This window comes from Lipotes vexillifer, unplaced genomic scaffold (genome assembly GCF_000442215.2).
Source record: "Lipotes vexillifer unplaced genomic scaffold, Lipotes_vexillifer_v1.1 scaffold713, whole genome shotgun sequence".
Taxonomy (NCBI): Eukaryota; Metazoa; Chordata; class Mammalia; order Artiodactyla; family Lipotidae; genus Lipotes; species Lipotes vexillifer.
Window position 1 is genome coordinate 610,735 of NW_006773157.1, and position 20,353 is coordinate 631,087.

The window sequence follows — 20,353 nt, forward strand, 5'->3', positions numbered from 1 at the left end:
TGGGCCTCTTCTGTCTTCCCTCTGGCTGGATGAATGGCTAATGGTATCATTCTTGAATCTCCTGTATTGAGTGCACAACTTGCAGTGATTGAGTGCACAACCTGCCGCCTTTGGTTGTCATTTATGCTATTGGGTGGTATTCTGAGCCTCGTAAGTCATAATCTTAAAGCACTATTATTCTCGGTAAATACCTTTATTAGCCTTATAACCCTTGATTATGTTTTGTCTTTCACTCAGATGTCAAAGCCCTAGCCTCCCGGCCTTTGAGGATTGTCTGTTAGATCTTTTCTGAATTGAGTCTTAGTCTCTAAATAGCAAAAGTTCTTGGTTAGACATTTTATTAAGTGGAAATAACTTTTGAGTATCATGTAAGCCTTGTGAACTGACAAGTTGAAAGGTTTTAGTTTGACTTAAGTATGAGGATTACATACAAAACTTTGAAAGTATAAGGGAGAAATTTTAAACTTATACCATTGAATGCATTCAGTAAGCTATTTCTTAGCATTTGTATTTTATTACAAAATTAATTCTGCTGCTTCTTTACCAGTTAGGTCACAAGGATATGTTTTAAAAGGTCCTGAAACAGATGCACCTAGAGTACTGTAGTGGGTGATAACTTCTGGTGGACAGCTCTTCATTGCACTTATGCTAATTAGGTGGCCCTTACACTTGCCTTTATTCCTTTCCATAGAAGTACCTTTGTGTCTCTGGAGCTGAGCACAAGTTGTAATAGTTGTCTTTGAGTCCAGATCTTTGTGAAAGCAGAGAAATTCTCTATTTGAGTATACTGATGTGTGTGAGATATTTCAATAATTTTTGTACATGAATAAGAATGTGTTGCTCCCATTCGTTACTTTAAAGGAAGAGACTCTATTGTTATAAATTTGATAGAACCTTTTCACTTTATTTTCAAACATCTGTTGGGATGACTTTCACTTTTCTTGCTGTCTAGAGTGACCACGCAAAATGTAGGTTAGCTCTACATTTAAACCTAAGGTGTAGATGATAGACACATTTTCAGTTTGCAACACAATAGTGGGCATTCTTGTTAAATTAGTTTGAGAAATTCATTTTATTTTGTACAAGGTACGATCCTTCTGCACAGTGAACAAATATATTACAAATCTGGGGTGTTTAAAAAAGTATTGCCATTTCATAGTTCCACTTATGCTATTGTACAGTGACTGTTTTTTTCTTATTCATTTGAATTGTATGCACATCACTTTGAGTAAAAACTTAATTTCTGTAAAATAATTGAACAGATTTTTCCATGTTGCCAATAAAATGCACAGTGCACACGTTTAGGTTGACCATGAACCTATTTGTGACAGTGCTAGACAGAAGTTCCTAGTAGGTGCTCTGTTAGATTGGAATGTCTTTTACCAGTAACTCTTAGATATGTGAAGGCAGCTGTTGTCACAATAGATTAATGACACCCTCTGTCTTTCCCTTCTTCACTGTATTGCCTGATTTGAATTGTATTACATTTCTTTAAAAATCATAGAATGCTAGAGCTGAAGGGTTGTCAGAGCTCCCTTACCTTTCTCTGCTTCTACCTTTTTTTCAATACATGGGGGAAAAAGGAACCCAGAGAGGGCAAGTAACGCTCACATCTCGACCCAGTGCTTTAGCAATTCCACCATGCCACCTCTTGCTGAATTTTGCCAGAAGATACTTGGCAAAAAAGAGGTGAAACGAAACTTGAGTGCTTGTTTGCAGTTTGCCAGGCAGCAGTTATTGTACATGCAGGCTAAGGGAAGAAAATAAAACCTGGGATTGAGACGAAGTTTCTCCTTGCTGATCTGACTTCACCATGCTTCTTGATCCTTACTTGAGAAAGATATTTGAGCACTTGCTGCCCTGAAATACTGAGGTAAGTCTCTTATCTCTATTTCTTCCTGCATAAGTATGAGAAATATTTACTTGGGCCTACGAAGTAATTTTCTAGTATTTATATTTTAATAAGGCTTTTTTTGAAAGTAAATTTGCTATTGCTGATCACTTGCTCCCATGCATACATGCAGCATTCATGTAAGGATTATATTTTCCCCTAACGATAAAATTTGCTTAAGCCTTGAGTGAAGTGGGGAAGGGAGGATTTACTCATTTATTTATTTTCTTGCTTTTGCTGGTTATTGCCCAAACTAATGGGTTCCATGGCAGACTTCCAATGTGTATCAAGGGCTTCAGAACTCCCACATTTCCTGTAGCAGCTGTTCCAGCTTTGCAGTCATTTACAGTCACTTAGTTCCTCTTCTGTATACCTTTTTGGAAGTATTTTTTACTGCCTGGACTGTTAATCAGAGAATGGAGTTGGTATAGGGTGGTCATTAGTTTCCCTGCTTTGCCCTTTTGGTCTTTAATTCTTGTGAGGAGGTCCTCTTTAGGGCTTGGGAGAGGCTCCTTTTTGGCCCATCCGAGCCCCAGTTTACTTATATTCATTAGAGTGGAAGTATAGATACACCTGAATACTGGGATCAGGAGCATTAGCTCATTGTAATACATTTTTGGCCATGTCAGTAGGTGGTGCTTAGAAGGTAGAAGTACTTCATATACTTATATGTTAAGTTTTTACATCATGTTACAGCAATTGATTACAGTCCATTCTTCTTTGATCATTTCATTTAGTTCCATCAAAAAGCATAATGTACTTAAGACAACTTAAACTTCTTATATCCACTTTTGTTTAATTTCCTCTACACTTTTAGGTTCCATACTACATCAAGCTCGATTTATGAAGATATGCTTGACAGCATGGACTCTTCTGAGTCAAGGAATGCCAACCAAATAAATTCGGGAGGCCGAATAACCATTTTTAGGGATGTTTAATTCTTACCAGTCTATGACTGCTTGCCTAAAGGCATCATCTCAGAGTTCCGTTTCACGTGGAATAACTGAGGTGTTGGATGGACTCAGGAGATATGACAAGGCCAGGACTGGCTTGCAATGTTCTTGAACTTTGAATTGGCAAGATTTTGTAAAGCTGGCCTAGAAATCATTGTTTGACTCAAAGAGGCTGTTGCGCTTTGGAAACTTTTTTTCCCTCCTACTACCACCAGGGCTAGAAGAGGGAAAGTTAATTTGTATTCATTAAAGTCTTATTTTAAAAAATTGAAGTTGTCAGCATTAGACTGTATACTAAACTCTGTAATCTTGGCAGTTATAATTTGATTGACCTGACATATATGTACAGGTACTTTAGGATTGATATTAGCACAGTTTGTGTCTCTGTACTAATTATCTTAGGTAATAAAACAGATAAGTGATGGTAACAGGAACCAAAAGCACATATACATTTCAGGTGCTTTAAAGTAATCCCCTCTCCTCCCCAGTCCCCTTTACTCCTAGGAAAGTTGGTAAAACCTATTCTACGTGCTTTCTAAGCATCATGTTTCAGATAATTTAATATATAAATATTAATATGTATATATTTAGCTAATGTTGATGAGTAGCTTTATCTTAAATGTTTTAAAAGATCATATAATCCGTGGCATTTGGGGTTGGGGGTGGGTGGGTGGTAGAATTTGCTTTTGAGAACGGACCTCTTGAACAGTTACCCAGTCCCACTTGGAAGCTCTTCTTTAGTTCCAGGTGAATGTTATAACTGACACGCAGCTGGAGTCAGTCTGTACCATTATTTCAGTCAAGGGATTGTCTTCTTTCAGAGAGTCAGAGAACATTCAGCAGAGCGCATTGCAAGAGAGAGGCTTAACCCTCAAGACTGCTTGTCCTGGGACGGCCCATTGGCAGGGCTCTGTCTTACTGGGAGGAGGTTATAATGACCAGGAATATGGCTGTTCCTAGGTAGGTCGTATGGATTCTGGATATAGCTGGAGTTACCACCACGGCCTTCTTGGACCACACTGACTGGGGGCTCTAAGGAATATAGTGAAAAATGAGTTCAGAGAACAGATTAGCTTTGGTTGCCTTGTTGGGGGGAAGAGAATTCTATTTAACTTGGTCGGGGGAGAAGCCAGGGGTTTATGATAAATGTATGACGGTTAGGACTGAGGCTTGTTCAAGAGATTGAAAAGCTAAGTGAGTGTGGTGTCAGAATCCCAAGCTCTGGTCAAAACCGAGGGACTTAGAGTATCCTAGAGGTAGGGGTCAGGGATTGTATCAGTGAGCCCAGGGACATGGGTTAAACTGGGAAAAAGTAGAACAAGGTGATTTTGAAACTTGCAAATGTCTGTTCTGATTGTTTTCTTTTTTAAACAGGAATTTGTGTCAACAATCAGTTGAAGTGTATGTGTTTGTGTGTATCGACTCCCCACCCCCAATATATCTGCTTCACACGTAGCCTTAGTGTTTTTTAAAAGCAGAGTTGGCACAAGAATTTGATTTCTTGTATGAGAGAGGAGGGCAGTCCTGGGAAAGACAGTTCACCTTGGATTCCTTAAAAAGCAACAAAAGAAGGGTGTATTTTCAAGACAGGGGGACTGGAGAGGGCTGTTTTCACTTCAGATGCTGTACTAGTGCCCTGATTTCACTAAGTTACTTATTTGAGACACCTACCAACTTCATATATATTTTTATTAGATGTCGACAAGGATGGCACATCTGTGTATGGAGACCCCGTGTGCACAGGCGACTTCATTTCTACATAGCTGCTTTCTGGAAGCGTGCAGGTGAGGATGGGTAGGTCCTTAATTGTGGCATAAGGGTTTTCACTGCTATTCAAGGAACAAGTGCTAGAACTGCATACGGATTCTTTCATGTAATCTGCAAGGCAAGAGAGATTTCTTAGGACAAGCAAGGACATATGACTTAATTTAAATACCAAAAGCAGAGTACAGTTTATGTGCTTTCAGGATTGCGAAGTTGTAAACACCTTTGATAATCCAAGATTCACTTACTAAATACGTTGAGGAGTGCTTTTCTAGGTAAGCAGAGTTCTAAGGAATTATGTTTTTGGAGGGATAAGAACATTTTTGTTTTAGTAGTCAGGTATACCTGACTACTAAATCCCACCAGAAAGGGATTAATTCAAGATATTCATAATATGCTTTCACATCTGTTATTTAATTTTTACAAAATCTTGCAAGGATAGTTGACTGCATTTTATAAGATGATGGCCCAGGGAGATGAAGTGACTTGTCTAAGGTCATATGGCTCATGAATGGCAGTGCTAGTACTTGAATCCATGCCTTGGGACTCCTTGGCCTGTGTATTTTCTGTGATATCATTTTTCTGAATTCTTTTTGATGACTAAGCTTAGGTTCAGAAGAAGTAGGCGTGTGATTTGGCACAAGTGCCAGCAATTTGGCAACCTTTAGGCAGCAAACAGGTAAGTATCCCTGCTCTGGAGAAGCTCGTGATCAGAGGTGGGGCAGACTGAAGTGTAATAGAGGTTTAAAAAGCACCTGGGTCTCAAGCTAGGCTTTGGAAAGTTCCTGTTTTCTAGTAAGCCTGCAGTATATCTTCTGGGGTCAATTACTCCAGTTCTCAGGAATGCTAACTGAAATCTATTTTAGCAGTATCTTTCTCTGATACTAGGAGAACTCGTGCTGCTTCTCCTGTAAGTCTCTCAGGTGCATCATCCCCAAGACTTCAGGGTGTATTAGGGTACAAAAGTTGCAAACTGGTTTCCAAATATGAAGCAAGGTAACTGTAGCTCACTGGAGGAAGAAGGTTCTCTTTGTGACTCTGGGAGTCACAGTGAAACGGGAGCCCTTCTTTCAACCTCTATGCCATTTTCCCTTTTGGAGGAAGATTACTGCCTCCTGTGGATTGTTTCAAATGAGGCAGAACTTGCCCAGAAAAAGCAGGAGACTCTCTAATTTGGCAACTCTGGCCCTCATCCTTCTGTGAGGCTCTGCCAGCCAGGGGAATCTAGAAATAAGCCCTGAGTTGCAGGGGCTTCGTAGTCAAGAGTGATCTAAGAAGTCTACATTTCTATAAGTGGTAGCAGATGGTGAAATTTCTCTATTTCTCAGCTCTAAATTTCTATAAGTGCTAGCAGATGGTAAAATTCTCAGATGATCTTTCACTAGAACCACCACAATTTACATTTGGGGCTGCTATTTTTCTATGCTTTCTGCCTCCAACTTGTGAAAGTAACGAAAATGTAAAAAAGTGAAAGTGGTAGTGTAATTCAAGGGGTTACTGGATGTACCTTGGTCCGGTGAGAGCAGAGCGCTCCACGTGACTGAAGTTGTTGAGATGTGTGCCACCACAGGAGTCTTTTCTCCCACAGCAGGTAACTGGTTGGGAGGGGATTTACTTTTTTGTTAGTATAGGGTTATTTATGTTTGTTTTAGCAGGTAACATTTCCTCAATCTTGTACAAAACTACATTCACCCATTAGTTCCTTCAAGTGTAGGCAGAGCAGTAATTATTATTTCCCCTCCCCCTTTATTGCTCATGAGGAAACTGCGATTTGTATAGTGACTTCCCCAGGGTTACCCTGCTCATCAGTATTAGAGCAAGCTCCAGAACCAGGCTCAGAGCACTTTGTATCACAGCTTAGCCCCCAGGCAGAGAGAGATGTGGGTCTTAGGTCCTGTCTTAGATTGTGGCCTCTCTCTACCCTAGAACCCTAGAGGGGAGGAGAAAACATTCTTGCTAGACAACGAGCAGTCCCAGCAGAGACTAAAGGGAGGCTGGATTGGCCCAGCTACTGGTGAGGCTCTCATAGGGGAAATGTGGCTCTGAGTGCTAGGCCATGACCTGCCCGAGTCACATGGAATTGCCTCTAGTGAATACTTTGTTTCTTAGTACAAGGGAGTGGGGTTAAGTCTAGGAACCCCAGCTGGCCCCTTGGTCCCATTTTGGGTTCTCTGAATTTACCAGCCAAGTAGTAAGGCAGTATGACTCAGCTGCTCCTGTGGAAGCTGAGGACTACTAGTACTGCTTAAAGAAGGGCTATCCCCTAACACCTCTCCCCTCCTCCCCACGCAGGCACATCAGTTTTACTTTGATTGGCAGCTGACTCAGTTGCATATTTTCTAAAATTTGAGGACTAGTGTTAGCTCGCTTTATAGCACATGTAGCTGGTCTTCACTGACTCCAGTTAGATCATTGACACTTGTTACATCTGTGCAGGGGGCCAGGCAGGAAGGACTAGTATTACTACTTTAGAAATGAGGAAAGTAAAGCTTATAAAGTTTGCCTAATGTTAGTAAGTAGTTAAGTTAGGACAACCCCTACCTGCTCTGATACCCAATCAAGGTGTTTTCCCCTCATATTTTGTTACCCTGTACACCTGTTCTATATCCTAAATGCAAACTATCTGCAACAGCTTCACCTTACCCTGAACAAGGAAAGCCTTTTATCTGTGGGGCCAAGTTCAGCTGAGAAAGGCCAAGCTCTTTTTTGTGGACGTCCCATGACTGATTATTAGGGCAGTGGGAGAGGCTTGAAGCTCTAGCTCAATGCCTAACAGAGCCTCAGCCAACCAGTAGTGGCCCTCTTATTTCCACCAGAAAAGTCGGCTGCTTTCAAGTTTGGGGAAATAAATTGTTTGCTCTGTAGCAGGGGATGCACCTAAATAGATAAAAGGGATATTGGGGTTTGTGGGAATGGGGTGAGTCTCAGGGAGAGATGTATCATCCATAAAGGGGCCAGAGGTAAAGCCAAAGGGGATGGAGAAGAGTGTGTGTGTGCGTGTGTGTGTTTGGAGGTGGTGGTAGGAGGGTGTTGAATTATGGAGTAAACTGGATTCTGTTTCTGAGGAGGGAGGGGAAGGGCAGGGCCAGCTGGAAAACTATACTTCAGGAACCTACTCTTTTCTCCAGCTGAGTCATCCACCTGCCTGCTCTGAGGGAGGGCAGGGTAAGGGGAAGAATAACCAGCTGCTCTAAGACACTTCCTCATCTTTTTATAGCCCCACCTCTATACCAGTCTTTGCACTTTGGGCATGTTGCAAAGAAAGGGGAAACATCAACCAAGGCTCTCCAAGCTCTGGGGAGTCACTCCTTTAGGGCCTGTAATTAGCATCAAGGCTGAAGGTTTAGCCCTATAGTGTCCTGGCATTTGTTCTCATATAGTTCCTACCTTCCCCAAATCATATACAGCCACATACTATCAGAGGCAGAAGGGGCCTCTGAAATGAACTAATTGAAACATCTTTATTTTATAAAGGAAGTAACAAATCGAGAGAGGGGAAATGATTTTCCAAGGCCATCTTGTGAGTAGGATTTGAACTTATCCCAGCCTTCAGGTTCACACTATCATCTACTTAAGGCCAATATTTCACTGTTGGGGAAAACCTAGGCACTGAACGTCCATCTCTTGTCTTCTCAGCCTACTACTACTATTAGAAGGCCACAATGCCTTTTCTCCCACACTGGCTGAAAAAGGTTTTCAGGATGTCAGTGGGCTCCTGACTACCTGGGAAGCCAAGGTTATTGCAAGGAGAGACTTGGGAGGTTGGATTAGCAAGGAGCATACAGGTGGGGAAAGGGGCAGCAACAGTGGGATCCAGGATTTCAGGATCATTAAGGTGATGGAGAGTAGTGGGGAGGATTTCTAATATAGCACTTTGAAATGCCTGACAGATAAGTGTTGACATGAGGCAGTTTGTTGCAGAATAATTTTGCTGAGAGGGGAGCAGGGGAAGGAGAGATGGAAAGGTGTTTAGAGGTAAAATGGGGTTAGCACAGCGGTATGAGTGATCTCGCGCAACCTCCAGGATGACAGTGAGTGGAGGTCTTTAGTAAGTAACGGGAAAGAGGGAGCATTGACTGGATTAGATGCTTAGAGCTGGAAAGGGCTTTAGAGATAGTGCTTGCACAACCCTGTCTTTTTTTTTTTTATAAATTTATTTTATTTATTTATGGCTGTGTGGGGTCTTTGCTGCGCGTGGGCTTTTCTCTAGTTGTGGTGAGTGGAGGCTACTCTTTGTTGCGGTGCGCGGGCTTCTCATTGCGGTGGCTTCTCTTGTTGCGGAGCACGGGCTCTAGAGCGCAGGCTCAGTAGTTGTGGCACACAGGCTTAGTTGCTCTGAGCCATGTGGGATCTTCCCAGACCAGGGATCGAACCCGTGCCCCTGGCGTTGGCAGGCGGATTCTTAATTACTGTGCCACCAGGGGAGCCCCAACCCTGTCCTCCTAATAGAGGAAGAAACCAAGACTCAGAAAATAACACTGTGATCTAATCAGTGCCACACAGCAAGAACCAGGACTAGAACCCAGATTGTTTTTTTGTTTTTGTTTTTTGTTTTTTTGCGGTATGCGGGCCTCTCACTGTTGTGGCCTCTCCCGTTGCGGAGCACAGGCTCCGGACGCGCAGGCTCAGCGGCCATGGCTCACGGGCCCAGCCGCTCCGCGGCATGTGGGATCCTCCCGGACCGGGGCACGACCCCGTGTCCCCTGCATCGGCAGGCGGACTCTCAGCCACTGCGCCACCAGGGAAGCCCGTTTTGTTTTTTGTTTTTCTAAATTTTTGTTTGGCTGCACCGTGCAGCTTGCAGGATCTTAGTTCTCCGACCAGGGATTGAACCCGGGCCCCAGCAGTAAAAGCGCCAAGTCCTAACCACTGGACCACCAGGGAATTCCCCTTAGAACCCAAATATTTTAACTTCCAGGCCAGGGCTCTTTCCCACTGAGTTCAGAGAACACTAAGCCTCTTTATCTTAACTCTTAGTGGTTATAATTTGGTTTGGGCCAGTAGTTTTAGGAAATAATTCCATTCCTGGTACAAACTAGTTTATTAAATGTTTATCTGGGGAGTTCAGCCAGTTAGTGGGGTTTATTCCATGTCTTTGATAAGTATTTCTGTAAAGCTCTTAACTGTGATGTTCCATTTTCCTCTTGTTCTGGTGTATTGGTCCCTAACACCTGTTGGTACATTTGCCTACCTAGTCATCTCTTCTCTCCAATTTAAAGGATAATTATAGCCAGAGTGGTGAAATGAAACCTGGCTGCTAGCTTCAGGGTCTCCCCTGCACTCAGACACTCAGATGTATGATCCCACAAAACAGGAATGAATGACGCCATGGCTGAGTCCTTAACTTTGTCCTTAACTTTGTTTTACATTTATGGCTGCGAGTAACTACTATAATCACAATGCGCAGGACAATGAAGTGCATAGGGAAGTTGTGTGCTCATTTATTGAGGTGTCTGGGCCTGTCTGAATTCATTCATGCTTGAGTCATGCATATTCTCAGAGCTGTAAAGGTCCTTAGAGATGTTTCTGTCCAATCCCCATTCCTCCTTGAGAAAGAAACTGAGGTCCCAGGTCACAGTGATAAAACAGTATAGTTTTGTTTTCTGTTGTTTAGCTTCATCTACTGTAATGGCGCTTCCTTTCATTTGGGTGGTTTAAATCAAAACTAACAAAAAATTGCCAGAATGATGATCCCAAGGGCATAGTGACCTATGGGTGACCTTCTGTCCTCAGATCGTTCTCTTGGGCTGTGCACATTCTAACATGTGCTGGTGGAGACTTGTCCTTCCTGCTCTATTGTTCAGAACACAATTCTCACCACCACCCACCCCTAGCTCACCCCACTTTTTTTTTCCCCCTCACCCCACTTCTAATAACCACCCCACCAAGGGTTGAAGACGACTAGCTCTCCTTGGTTAGGAAAGTGGTGTCTCAGGTGTACCTAAGGCTAAGTCTGAAAGACCAGAAGGGTAATCTGGGAAATCTGAGTCAGTCTAGACTTAGGGGTTTGTAAGTGTTAGGTGATATGCTACATAAGGATACCCTGAGGCATTTGTCACAAAAGGTCCCACTCTAGATCTGTGGCATCAGAATCTTGGGGAGTTGGGGGGTGAACATATGTATTTTTAACAAGCTTTCCAGGTGATTCTGGTACACAGCTAGGTTTAGGATATCCACTGGGATCGTTGCTGTAAGTCATATCTCTTTCAGTTTGGCGGAGACTCTTAAATAGTCCTCAGAGACAAAAGGACAACTCTATTACATGAGTATAATCCGTTACAATATGCAGAAACACTTCTGATCTGTGTTTTTTATTAGATACTCAGGATAACCTTGTTAGATCATAGGACAGGCATACTTATCCCAACCTTGCAATTTGAGGAAACTGTGCCTTAGGGAGGTTGGTTATAGCTAATAAGTGACAATTTCACAGCCACCTGTTTCACACATTTCTGTTATTTAAACCTAGGCCCTAAGCCAGGGGCAGGACCTGACCTTTCATATTTGGCTTCACCTGTATACTTCCTAGAAGGATGATCCAACTTGCAGTTCCCATGTGTTAGGGATTAGTCCTGGCTTCCCTCTTCTCCAGGGCAGAGATCTCGTGAGGGTGGAGTGCCGTACAATATTAACACTAGGTATTATTTTCATTCCTCATGCCCCAGAAAGCCAGAAGGTGCAGGGTGGCATTCCTTACCAGCGCAATGACAGGAGGCCTCTGGGGCAGGTAGATTGACTTTATTTCAGATTTTAAAATCAATTTAACTTGTACTAATTGGTTGGATAATGACGTTCTACATTTCCGAAGACATTTAGTTGGCATCTATAAAAAAAAAACCCATAAGCGTTTCCTAAGCAGGTGCAACTGAAATCAAAAGATGAAATCATTATTATTATGATTGCTCCTCCTGGGCAGAGCTACCCAGCAGCCCCAGGTCCTGTGGTCTTTAACTTTTTTGGGGGGGTGGGGGAAGAGATGCACAGTTTGTACCTGGTAGAACTGGCCATTTCAGATCTGCACTCTTTTTCTTGCTAAGCCCTTTCTAATGGGACGTCAGGATTAGATACTGTACCTTTGAAGCCTTTGTCCATAATGTATGTGTTCTGACGTCTGTCCATTCCACAAGCACCTGCATAAAACAGTAAAAGGAAAGAAAAATGTAGGGGTGAATGAGGTTTACCTAGACTGCATGAGTTCTTTTGTTTGTTTGTTTTCTTTCTCCCCTACCCAGAAAATAAATAGTTCTTTAGTGCTAGAAAATTATTCTGGGTTTAATCTACTCTAAATCATCTTGACCATACAGGAATTCTTTAAAAGCTCCTAAAGCATAAATGATGAGCTACAGCACCCCCTGGCATATTTAGCACTACTGCTCTTTAACCTTCACTCTGAGGGGAATGTCTTCCAGGAGGTGATCAAAGGCAGTTCTGATGCCACCTACAGTCACTGTAGGTGAAGTTTCAGTCTCCAAAAGTATAGGATAAGGAATGAATCAGAACCAGTTCTTAGCTTGGGGGAAGGGTGTATGACATTCCCAGTCCCAGTTCTGTTGGACTTCGGAGAGGGGGTGAAGACTGTTTCTCACCTTGTAGCTCTGGTCTTCCCTCTCCCCTTCTGGATCCAAAGCTCGACTGAGGGGAGCCAGAGGGAGGTGGACAGGTAGCTGAGGTTCTTCATTGGTCATCTCTACAGGATGTATAGTCATTCCCTTACATAGTCAGCTGGCTTAGTCCCCCTCCCCCTGCCCCACTTTTTTTGGGTGGACCATTTGCACATAATTGAGAGTTGTATTTGAACAATACTACCAGTGTTTTTCAGTCCCAAGGATTTCTTTTTTCCCTTTTGGCTGTCACAGTTTATCCTAGGCTCCCACAATGCATGGTTCTGAGCCCCAGCCAGAGGCAGGAAGGACACAAAGCTTCAGGGACCAAGCTCTGGTTCTTTGCTACTGGTGATCCCAGAAAAGAAATTATGTGATACTTTAAATTTGGGACAGTGATGACTTGGGCTCACAAAGCCATTATTTTCAGCTTTTAACTGAGAATGCCATATCAGGCAAGGCATGCAGCAACTGCTTACTAAAATACGGTTTGACTGCACTTGACTCTCCCCAGTTTTTGACACTGAAGACCAACCCATGGCTGTTTAGATACCTCCCCATACCTCTTCCATATAGAGGTCCCTAGTTGAAATTGCAGGAGGCTACTCCTATCTCCCTTCCTTCCACACATTGCTGAGTGATAGAGCAGAATCAGATCCAAGTTTTTCTCAAGTTTGCTATTCTCCAAAGGGCCTGTAGGTACCTGTGCCCTTCAGAAGCATGACTGTAACAGTCTGTATCACTGGTGTCAGTTCAGCACTTTATTCTAGACCAGGGCTTCTTTTGCCCTCCCTGAGGGAGGGAGACGAGGCTGTTAACTTTTTCCCTTTTTAGAGAACAGGAAGCAGGCTCAAAGAAGGGCAGTGACTTGTCTGAGATCACACCGACAAGTGAGAAGTTGGGTTCTGCCTAGAGCTCAGATGTTCTCAAGTATTCTCTCCCATTGGCCACCAGCCTTTCTCAGTGTAAGCGAAAGAATGACAGCGTGTGGTGGCTCTGGCTACAGTGGTTGAAGGGAGAAGTCTGGGCTGAGCCCAGAGGATGCTCCCAAATGGAAAGAGGTGCAGGGTGGTGGTAGTGTGTGTGTCGGGCGGTTGTATTTGGTGGGGTTATTGAATGTCCTGAGCACTGCTTAGGGGGATCACAGCCAGGAGCACAGCCTCCTGGGTATAAGCCCAGGGTGTTTGAAGCCCGTGCCTACTTAACAGGTAGATGGATTTAGAACCTTCGCTCTTCTTACTGCTACTGGCCTCAGAGACCTGCAGGGGTTGGTAGAGCTGCATTTCACTTGAGCTCTAGAAACCAGCTAGAGCCTGAATTCAGGCCCAGGTTGTCCAGTGTGCCATCTAGGGCAGGACTGCTTTGCAGGGAGGCCAAATTCTCTGTTTATTCATTGCACCTACTTCTGTAACTCCTACCTCACATCCTCCCATAGCAGGACTGATTTTCCAAGTCTCTTTTCTGCATCTTTCCCAAGCTACCAGGTTTGAGCCTAGTATATGAGCACAGAGGATGTTGGTTGACACATCCTGCCTCAACCTCTCTAGATCCCTACTGGACCACCCTACCCTATGATCTGGGAGAGCTAGTCTGGGGTCTCTCTCTGAGGGACACTGGGCTTTTTGGCCAGAGAACCAACTCTCCGTCATTCACATCCACGGGCCCAAAGAATCCCAAAGATGTCACCATCTCCAAGTCACTTCTCAGTGGTTTTGGGTTGTATTCTGTGGTCTGCAGGGAGTGCGGTTATGTTGTGTTCCCTTCACCTAATACTACTTGCAGTTTGTCCATATCCACTGACCATGATAGGAGGAGAAGGGGTGACTGGGGGGATCCAGACAGGCTTCCTTCTTCAGATAGGGAATTGGGCTTGTAGATTAATTATGTCGGAGGGAAGGGGCTCAGCAGGGAGAGTTCTGGGACCATGGGGGTAAGTTAAAGGATAGGAGTGGGGGTTAGGGTAGGTGCTGGGTCTGGTCTGGTATGACAACCTCAGGGGTCCAGGGGATAGAGGGTAGGGCTGGGAGTCTAACCTGGTGAGTGTAGCTCAGCGGGGCGGCTGAGGTGTCTAAGTTCAATGTAGAAGTCCTCGGGCGGGTACCTGGCCTCCAGGGCACTGATCTGGAAATGGGAGTCTAGTGAGAGGATGACAGGGAGGAGCCATTATTCCCAGGGCCCTGGTATGACAGGGGTTGGGGGATGAGGGTCAGGGTGGGGCAGGTTGGAAGGAATTAGGGCTTCCATGTGTAGCATCCAAAGGCGCTAGAGCCAGCAGGGCCAGAGGGATTTGCTAGAGTTGAGGCCACTGGCCTTGCTACCCCTCACTCCCCACCCCTCACCCCCATAGGAATTGGTGTCTGCCAGGGCAGTGGGGCAGAGGGAAGAAGCCCTTGAAAGGGGCACCTTGGTAGGGCCTGGCTCAGGCAGGGGTCCCTTTCCCAGATGGTGAGTGCATCTTTTGCTTCCAACCTGAATCCCCACATCTGGGCCCTAGCTTTCTCCCTTGTGGTCCCTGGGTCATAGCCACTCTCTCCCTATCCCCTAACATAGGAATGAAAGGGGTCTTGGACTTCATTTGCTTATAAGAGCTGAAATAGGGCCTTGGGTTTCCTCCCCACACCCCTTCACCCTGGGGGAAACCATGCTTAAGATTTATCTACTAACTCTCCCAGGGAGCTGGGATGGGCCCCTGTCAATATGGGAGATGGAGAAGAGGGCGGGGTGTGATGGCAGGGGGCCAGACTCAAACCACTACTGACCTAACACGTTCACATAGCTGTAGGGGGTCCAGCCTGCCATGTCTCTGTCAAGGGACTTGTTACTGAGCTGTTTGGAAAGTAGGAGAGCGAGTTACTATCTAGTGCCCTTGAGATGCCCCTGCCCAGCCTTTGCTTTTGCCCACCCTCGTGCACCCACCCCTGTGATGACCCTGACGCACCTAGGTGCTAGGTCGTTGAGGGAAAGGGATAGTTAGGTGTTCTATGATAGGCCACCGTGGTGTGGCTGAGGCCAGTGGGAACAGAACATATACCCCCACCTAAGCAGTCTGGCTGAAGCTGTAAGGCTCTTGGGCCCCTGGGACAAAGGGGAGCAAAGGGCAGGGCCTCTTGAGAGCCAAGAACTGGCCTGAGCCAAGCTGGCCCTGACAGGGAAAGCAGGTCAGCTGGGTGGGGCCGAGCTGCAGGAGAAGGGGGTGCTGGCAGTGTCTCGGCTGCAACACGAGGCCATCTCCAGCACAGAGCCGGGTGCTGAGGCTGCCTGCAACATCACTGTCACCTCTGCCACCTGCCCTGGGCTGAGTGTGAGAATCTTCCTTTCATGTGACCAAGAAAGCTTCAGGGTAGGTTGGCCTCATGGCGCAACCCTTCCTCTTCCTGCGTTCTCACAGCTGCCCTTCATATGAGGCAAGGATGGTTGTTTTCATTTCACAGCTGGGGACCTGAGTCCTGCTTGTGGGCCCCGCTCATGGTCACACACACAGGCAGTGACAGAGCTGGGTCTACAACTCAGGTCTCAGCTCCCAGACCCATGTCCTTTCCATGTCATCACAGCTGCCTGCCCTTGCTAAAAATTTGCCAGGCTGAGGGGTCCCTGACCACACAGAACTACTTTGGGCCCCTGGGGAGAAATGAGCCAGAGGGTCACCAAGTGGGCTACTCTGTAGTAACTCCACCCCCTTACTGAGTGACAGAGGGTGGCTGGCGCTTCCCTGTCAGCGTGAGACCAAGAATGACATGGCCACAAGGGACTTTGTCTCTCACCCCTGGCGTCCTTTGCCTCTAACCTGCTGTAGCCTTGACAATGTGGCTCTAGTTAATCAAGGACCTCCTGCTGGGAAGCTCCTGGATTCCCTTCCCTTGGCTCCTCAGATCAGCCTAAAGCTGTGAAGCTGGGTGTGGGGCTGACGGCCACAGGCTTTGCATACAGACCTCGAGGTACCCCTGCTTGCAGCACTGCCATTCTATTGGAAAACTGAGGCTGAGAGCCCCTGAAGAGGGCCTTTGGGTGCTGGCTTGACAGGGGTGGCTCCTGGGGCTATATGGGGTCTGTGTCATTGTTGCTAGGGGGCTCAGGGTGCATTGCTACCAGGGCTGTGGCAGCAGCCATGGTCTGTGGACTGGTGGACATTTTCTGTGGGGCAGATGGGGAGAAAGGATCCCTAGAGCTCTATAAGGCACAGACCTGGAGGATGAAAACTGTGCTCCTGGCCATGTTCCTGGCCCAGGATGGGGTTTTGCCACCCAGCCCCCCATGGTCCTGCCACTGTGTGTGTGTGTGCGCGCGCAGGTGTGCAGCATGAGCCCGTTGACCTTGTGGTCCTTGGGGCTGTCCCTCATTTCTGAACCTCTCATCTGCCCACTATGGATCCTGGCACACCAGGGCGTGCTCACTACACATGTGTGCTAAGACATCCTTGCCCAATGGCCTGTGATTGTAACAGGACGTCTTGCCATCAGCCAGTGTTAGGCTGGGAGCTGTGAGGAAAGGCCCTGTCCAGGGTGATACACACCTGACCTTGAAGGCCTGCAGGACTCATTGTTAATGGCAACACTTGGCTGTGGCTGATGTTTGGGTTCCATGTCCCTTGTGATGGTTCTGATAGCAACAAATGGTTGTGGGTGTGTACTGATAACATGTAGTATGTAAGGTGGTACCTAAGTAATAGTAGTTACTCTATAATGTGCTGGCTGCACACATGGTGCTGGTAACATACTGTGGTGATTAATTCTGTAGTGTTTTGATTATATGTGTTAACATGAGGCAAAAGTGGTTATTACATGTGTGACAAGGCTACACATGATTACTTGATCACATGACTTGGTACCCACTGGTTACACACAGGGTATGGGGGTGTATGTTATACTGAGTGATGCTGTGAGTTAGTTACATGTGACGTGTCCTGGTTACATGGCACTTGTTGGCTCCATATAACCTGGTGGCTTCCTCTTACATGCTTCACAAGAGTGTTTACATGGGATCACAGGGCAATGTGTATTGTATTGGCAGTTGGTTCCACACAGACCCTGGGCGGGGTGGTGGTGGTGCAGTTTCTTCCCAGGCAGAGGTGAGGGCTCAATGCGCAGACAGTGGATGGGGGCTGGGGAGTTAGGGGCCCGGTACCTTGGTGGGGCTGTTCCTGTCCAGAGTGCTGGCCTGGCTGGTGTTAGGCCCCCCGCATACCAGTGCGTGGTAGCTGGAATTGGAAAAGCACTGGGCATGGCTGCTACTTTGAGACAAGTCTGGGAAGAGAACAAGGTGCCACATGCCATCACATCCCTGGCCCTGGCATGAGACACCCCTAAACTAATGCTTGGGCTGGGCTGCCTTGAAAGTGCTCTGCAAAGAGAGACAGTCAAGTCTCCCAGCCCCCAAGCTTCCTGGCATCTACTACTCCCCTAGAAATGTGTAGAGCCTGATTTGCCCCTTTCCTTGCGGTGGCCCTCCTTGCAGCTTGCAGGATGCAGGTTAGGCTTGCCAGTGTGGAGGGTGGCACCAGCATGAGAAGTGTTAATTTGACAGTCTCAGATATCCCTGAGTCACTGTGTAGGGCTGTGCTGACCCTCCCCTGCCTTCCCCAGGGTCAGATCCCAGTAGTGAGGCTGTAAAGAGAACCCCACTTCTCCTGACCTTAGCCTTGCCCTCCTGCAGATTCCAGTGGAATGGCATGGGAAAACCTAGCCAACTATAGGTTGGCTTACTATAGTCATAGAAGAAAATCCCCAAATCCTCCCTATGAGCTTTGGGATTTCATCAGGGGATATCTACTTTGGCTGAAACCCAGGGCAGCATGTAGGCCAGGAACTTTCGCAAGGTAGGGTCTGCACCTGGGCCGCTTCTGTCTCTCCTGCAGCGCCTAGCATGGAGCTGGGCAAATAGTAGGCAATGGAATTACCAGGAATGACATGTCAGCAGGCCGACGTGATCTTGGTTTTCTAAAAACCAAGGAGGCTGCAGGTCAGCCATGAGCTATGGAGCCAGCTGGAGAGAGCTGTCAACCTTGTGCTTGCCCTGACAGGCCTACCCTCCTGTGGCTCAGGGCTGTGGGCAATTTTAGAGCATTTTGACCTCTTCTGTTTAATGAAATATGAAGCAAAAAGCTGTTCTTATTTCTAAGGCAGCAGTCCAGACTCCCAGATAAATGCCTGCTGGAGTTGTTACCCCATTTGTGAACAGACTGGGTTCCAGCAGGCCTGATTCGAGGGACACTGCCCAGACTTTCAGACTTCCCCACGTCAGGCCCCGTCCCCTTCCACTGTGTAAATAGGGCCCTCCTAACTCTGGGAACTGGGAGGGAGGGGTGCTCTGAGGCCTTCGCCAAGGAAACAAAAATGGGACAGGGCTTGGACATTGAGCCCCACGGCTGGTTTCCTGAGGTGGCACGGGCTGGGGAGAGGTTCCCCTGGAGCACTTAGGAAATTTACTGCTTAGTGTGGGTGCTCCTGTGGCTAAAGCCCGGTGAGGAGGAGGGGAAGCTCTGGGGAAATGGAAGAAGGCTCCTAACCATAGCTGTTCAGAGTGGGCACCCTGGAAATGACACCCCCTGGGAGTCCCATCTACCTTTCCCAAGGGAGCTCCAGCTCCTCGCCTCCATTCTCTCTGCAGGGGAGCCTGAGCATCCAGCCCCAGCAGACAACTCTGCAGGCACGACCACCCACCCTCAGCGGTAAACCCCGGTGTCCCCAAGAATACCGTGTGGCTCCTCTTGGGTCTTGTGTGTGTGTATGCAGGGGCGGGGCGCGGGAGGGAGCTGCTGGGGGCATAGCCCTTACCTGAGAGGGAGTAGTCAGTGCTGGTCATCCTCATGGCAGGTGTGTAGGAGACGCGGGGAGCCAGGTCTCGGCCCTTCTCTTTCTGCCGCCGCTGGTGCCAGGCGAACAGGCCCAGCAGCACCACAATGAGGAATAACAGGAGGACGATGCCTGTGACAGCACCCACCGAGTGCCGCTCTGCACCCAGTGCTGGGCTGATCTTGGTGTAGGGATTTAGCTCCTCCATCATGAGGGCAGCTGCGGGCAGAGGGAGGGGCTGAGCCTGGGGCAGGCCTGCTTGCTCTTCATATCTCCTCAGCCTGGGGCCTAGACTCCTAAGGTTGGGAGACCCGGGTGCTGGTCTTGGCCCTATTGTTCAATCCCTTCAACCTCACGTGTCTGTCTTCAACTGTCTACAAAGGGTAGCGTCCCAGGGTCGTGACAAGGAGCAAATGTGATCATAGGTGGGAACCAAAATTATGGATGTTTATTGAGTGTTTTACTCTGTTGTAAAAATGAGTTAGATATTAACTCATTTGATCTTCCAAGCAGCCCTATAAAAAAGCTGTTTATAAGTCCTCTAAGAAATAAAGACTAATTATTTCCCTTTCACAGATGAAGAAACCGAGTCACCAAAAGGTTAGGTAATTTGCCCAAGATCACACAACCAGTAACTGGTAGAGTGGGTTTCTCAGGAGTCAGGAAAAACTGGACTCAGCCCCCTCCCTGTCTACCAACTGTGTGACTCAGAATCCTCAGTTTGCTCATTTGTAACATGGGGACAGCAATCCCACTGTGAGCACTAATGAGAGACTGACAACGAAAGCTGTGAGTGCTGTACCAGTGTGCCCAGGATTGCTGCTCCTAAAACCCCTCTTGATATATGTGTGGGCTCTCCTTCATCCCCCGTCAGAATGCAGTGGAAATGTCTTTTGGCCCCTTTTCTGTACTGTGGACGCTTGGGTGCCCATTCTCATCCCTACCTCCTACAGCCAACAGCAAAAACCATTTATCGAGTGCTCACTTGATGTGCCAGGCACTTTACTCACATTATCTTAACTTGGTCTTCACAACAGCACTATGGGGCTTGTCTGACTATAGACCTAGAGCCAAGGTTGAGCCCCTTTGGGCTCCTTGGCTCTCAGCAGAACCTTGTGTCTTTCCACATGTGGAGTAACAGACCCAGCAAAAGGAAATGACCGGCCCAAGGACACCTAGCAGGTAATGGCAGATCTTCCGCCTCGGTCTGCTGACCCTTCCACAGCACTGGCTTGCCGTCATCCTTCCTTGGCTCACAAAACTTGCCAAGGATGAGCAGAGGGAAGTGGTACCTGAGAGGCCGCCTTCTCCATCTGCCTCTCCAGTGCCTGGAGCCTCCCCCTCCTCAGCACCGCC

At 46.8% G+C, this 20,353-nt stretch overlaps 1 protein-coding gene across 1 annotated transcript in view; it reads right to left on the bottom strand.

Moving 5' to 3' along the window:
* Window positions 1–1,050: 1,050 nt before the first annotated feature.
* The window catches only part of MEGF11 (multiple EGF like domains 11), a 247,823-nt gene continuing 228,520 nt past the window's right edge, over window positions 1,051–20,353 (bottom strand). Inside the window, exons 19-22 of the mRNA XM_007448126.1 lie at window positions 18,980–19,216; window positions 11,682–11,738; window positions 4,516–4,722; window positions 1,051–3,876 (exon numbers count right to left, since the gene is read on the bottom strand). Coding sequence (XP_007448188.1) covers window positions 3,716–3,876; window positions 4,516–4,722; window positions 11,682–11,738; window positions 18,980–19,216 — 662 coding nt within the window. The 3' untranslated portion in view covers window positions 1,051–3,715. The remainder of the gene's footprint in view (window positions 3,877–4,515; window positions 4,723–11,681; window positions 11,739–18,979; window positions 19,217–20,353) is intronic.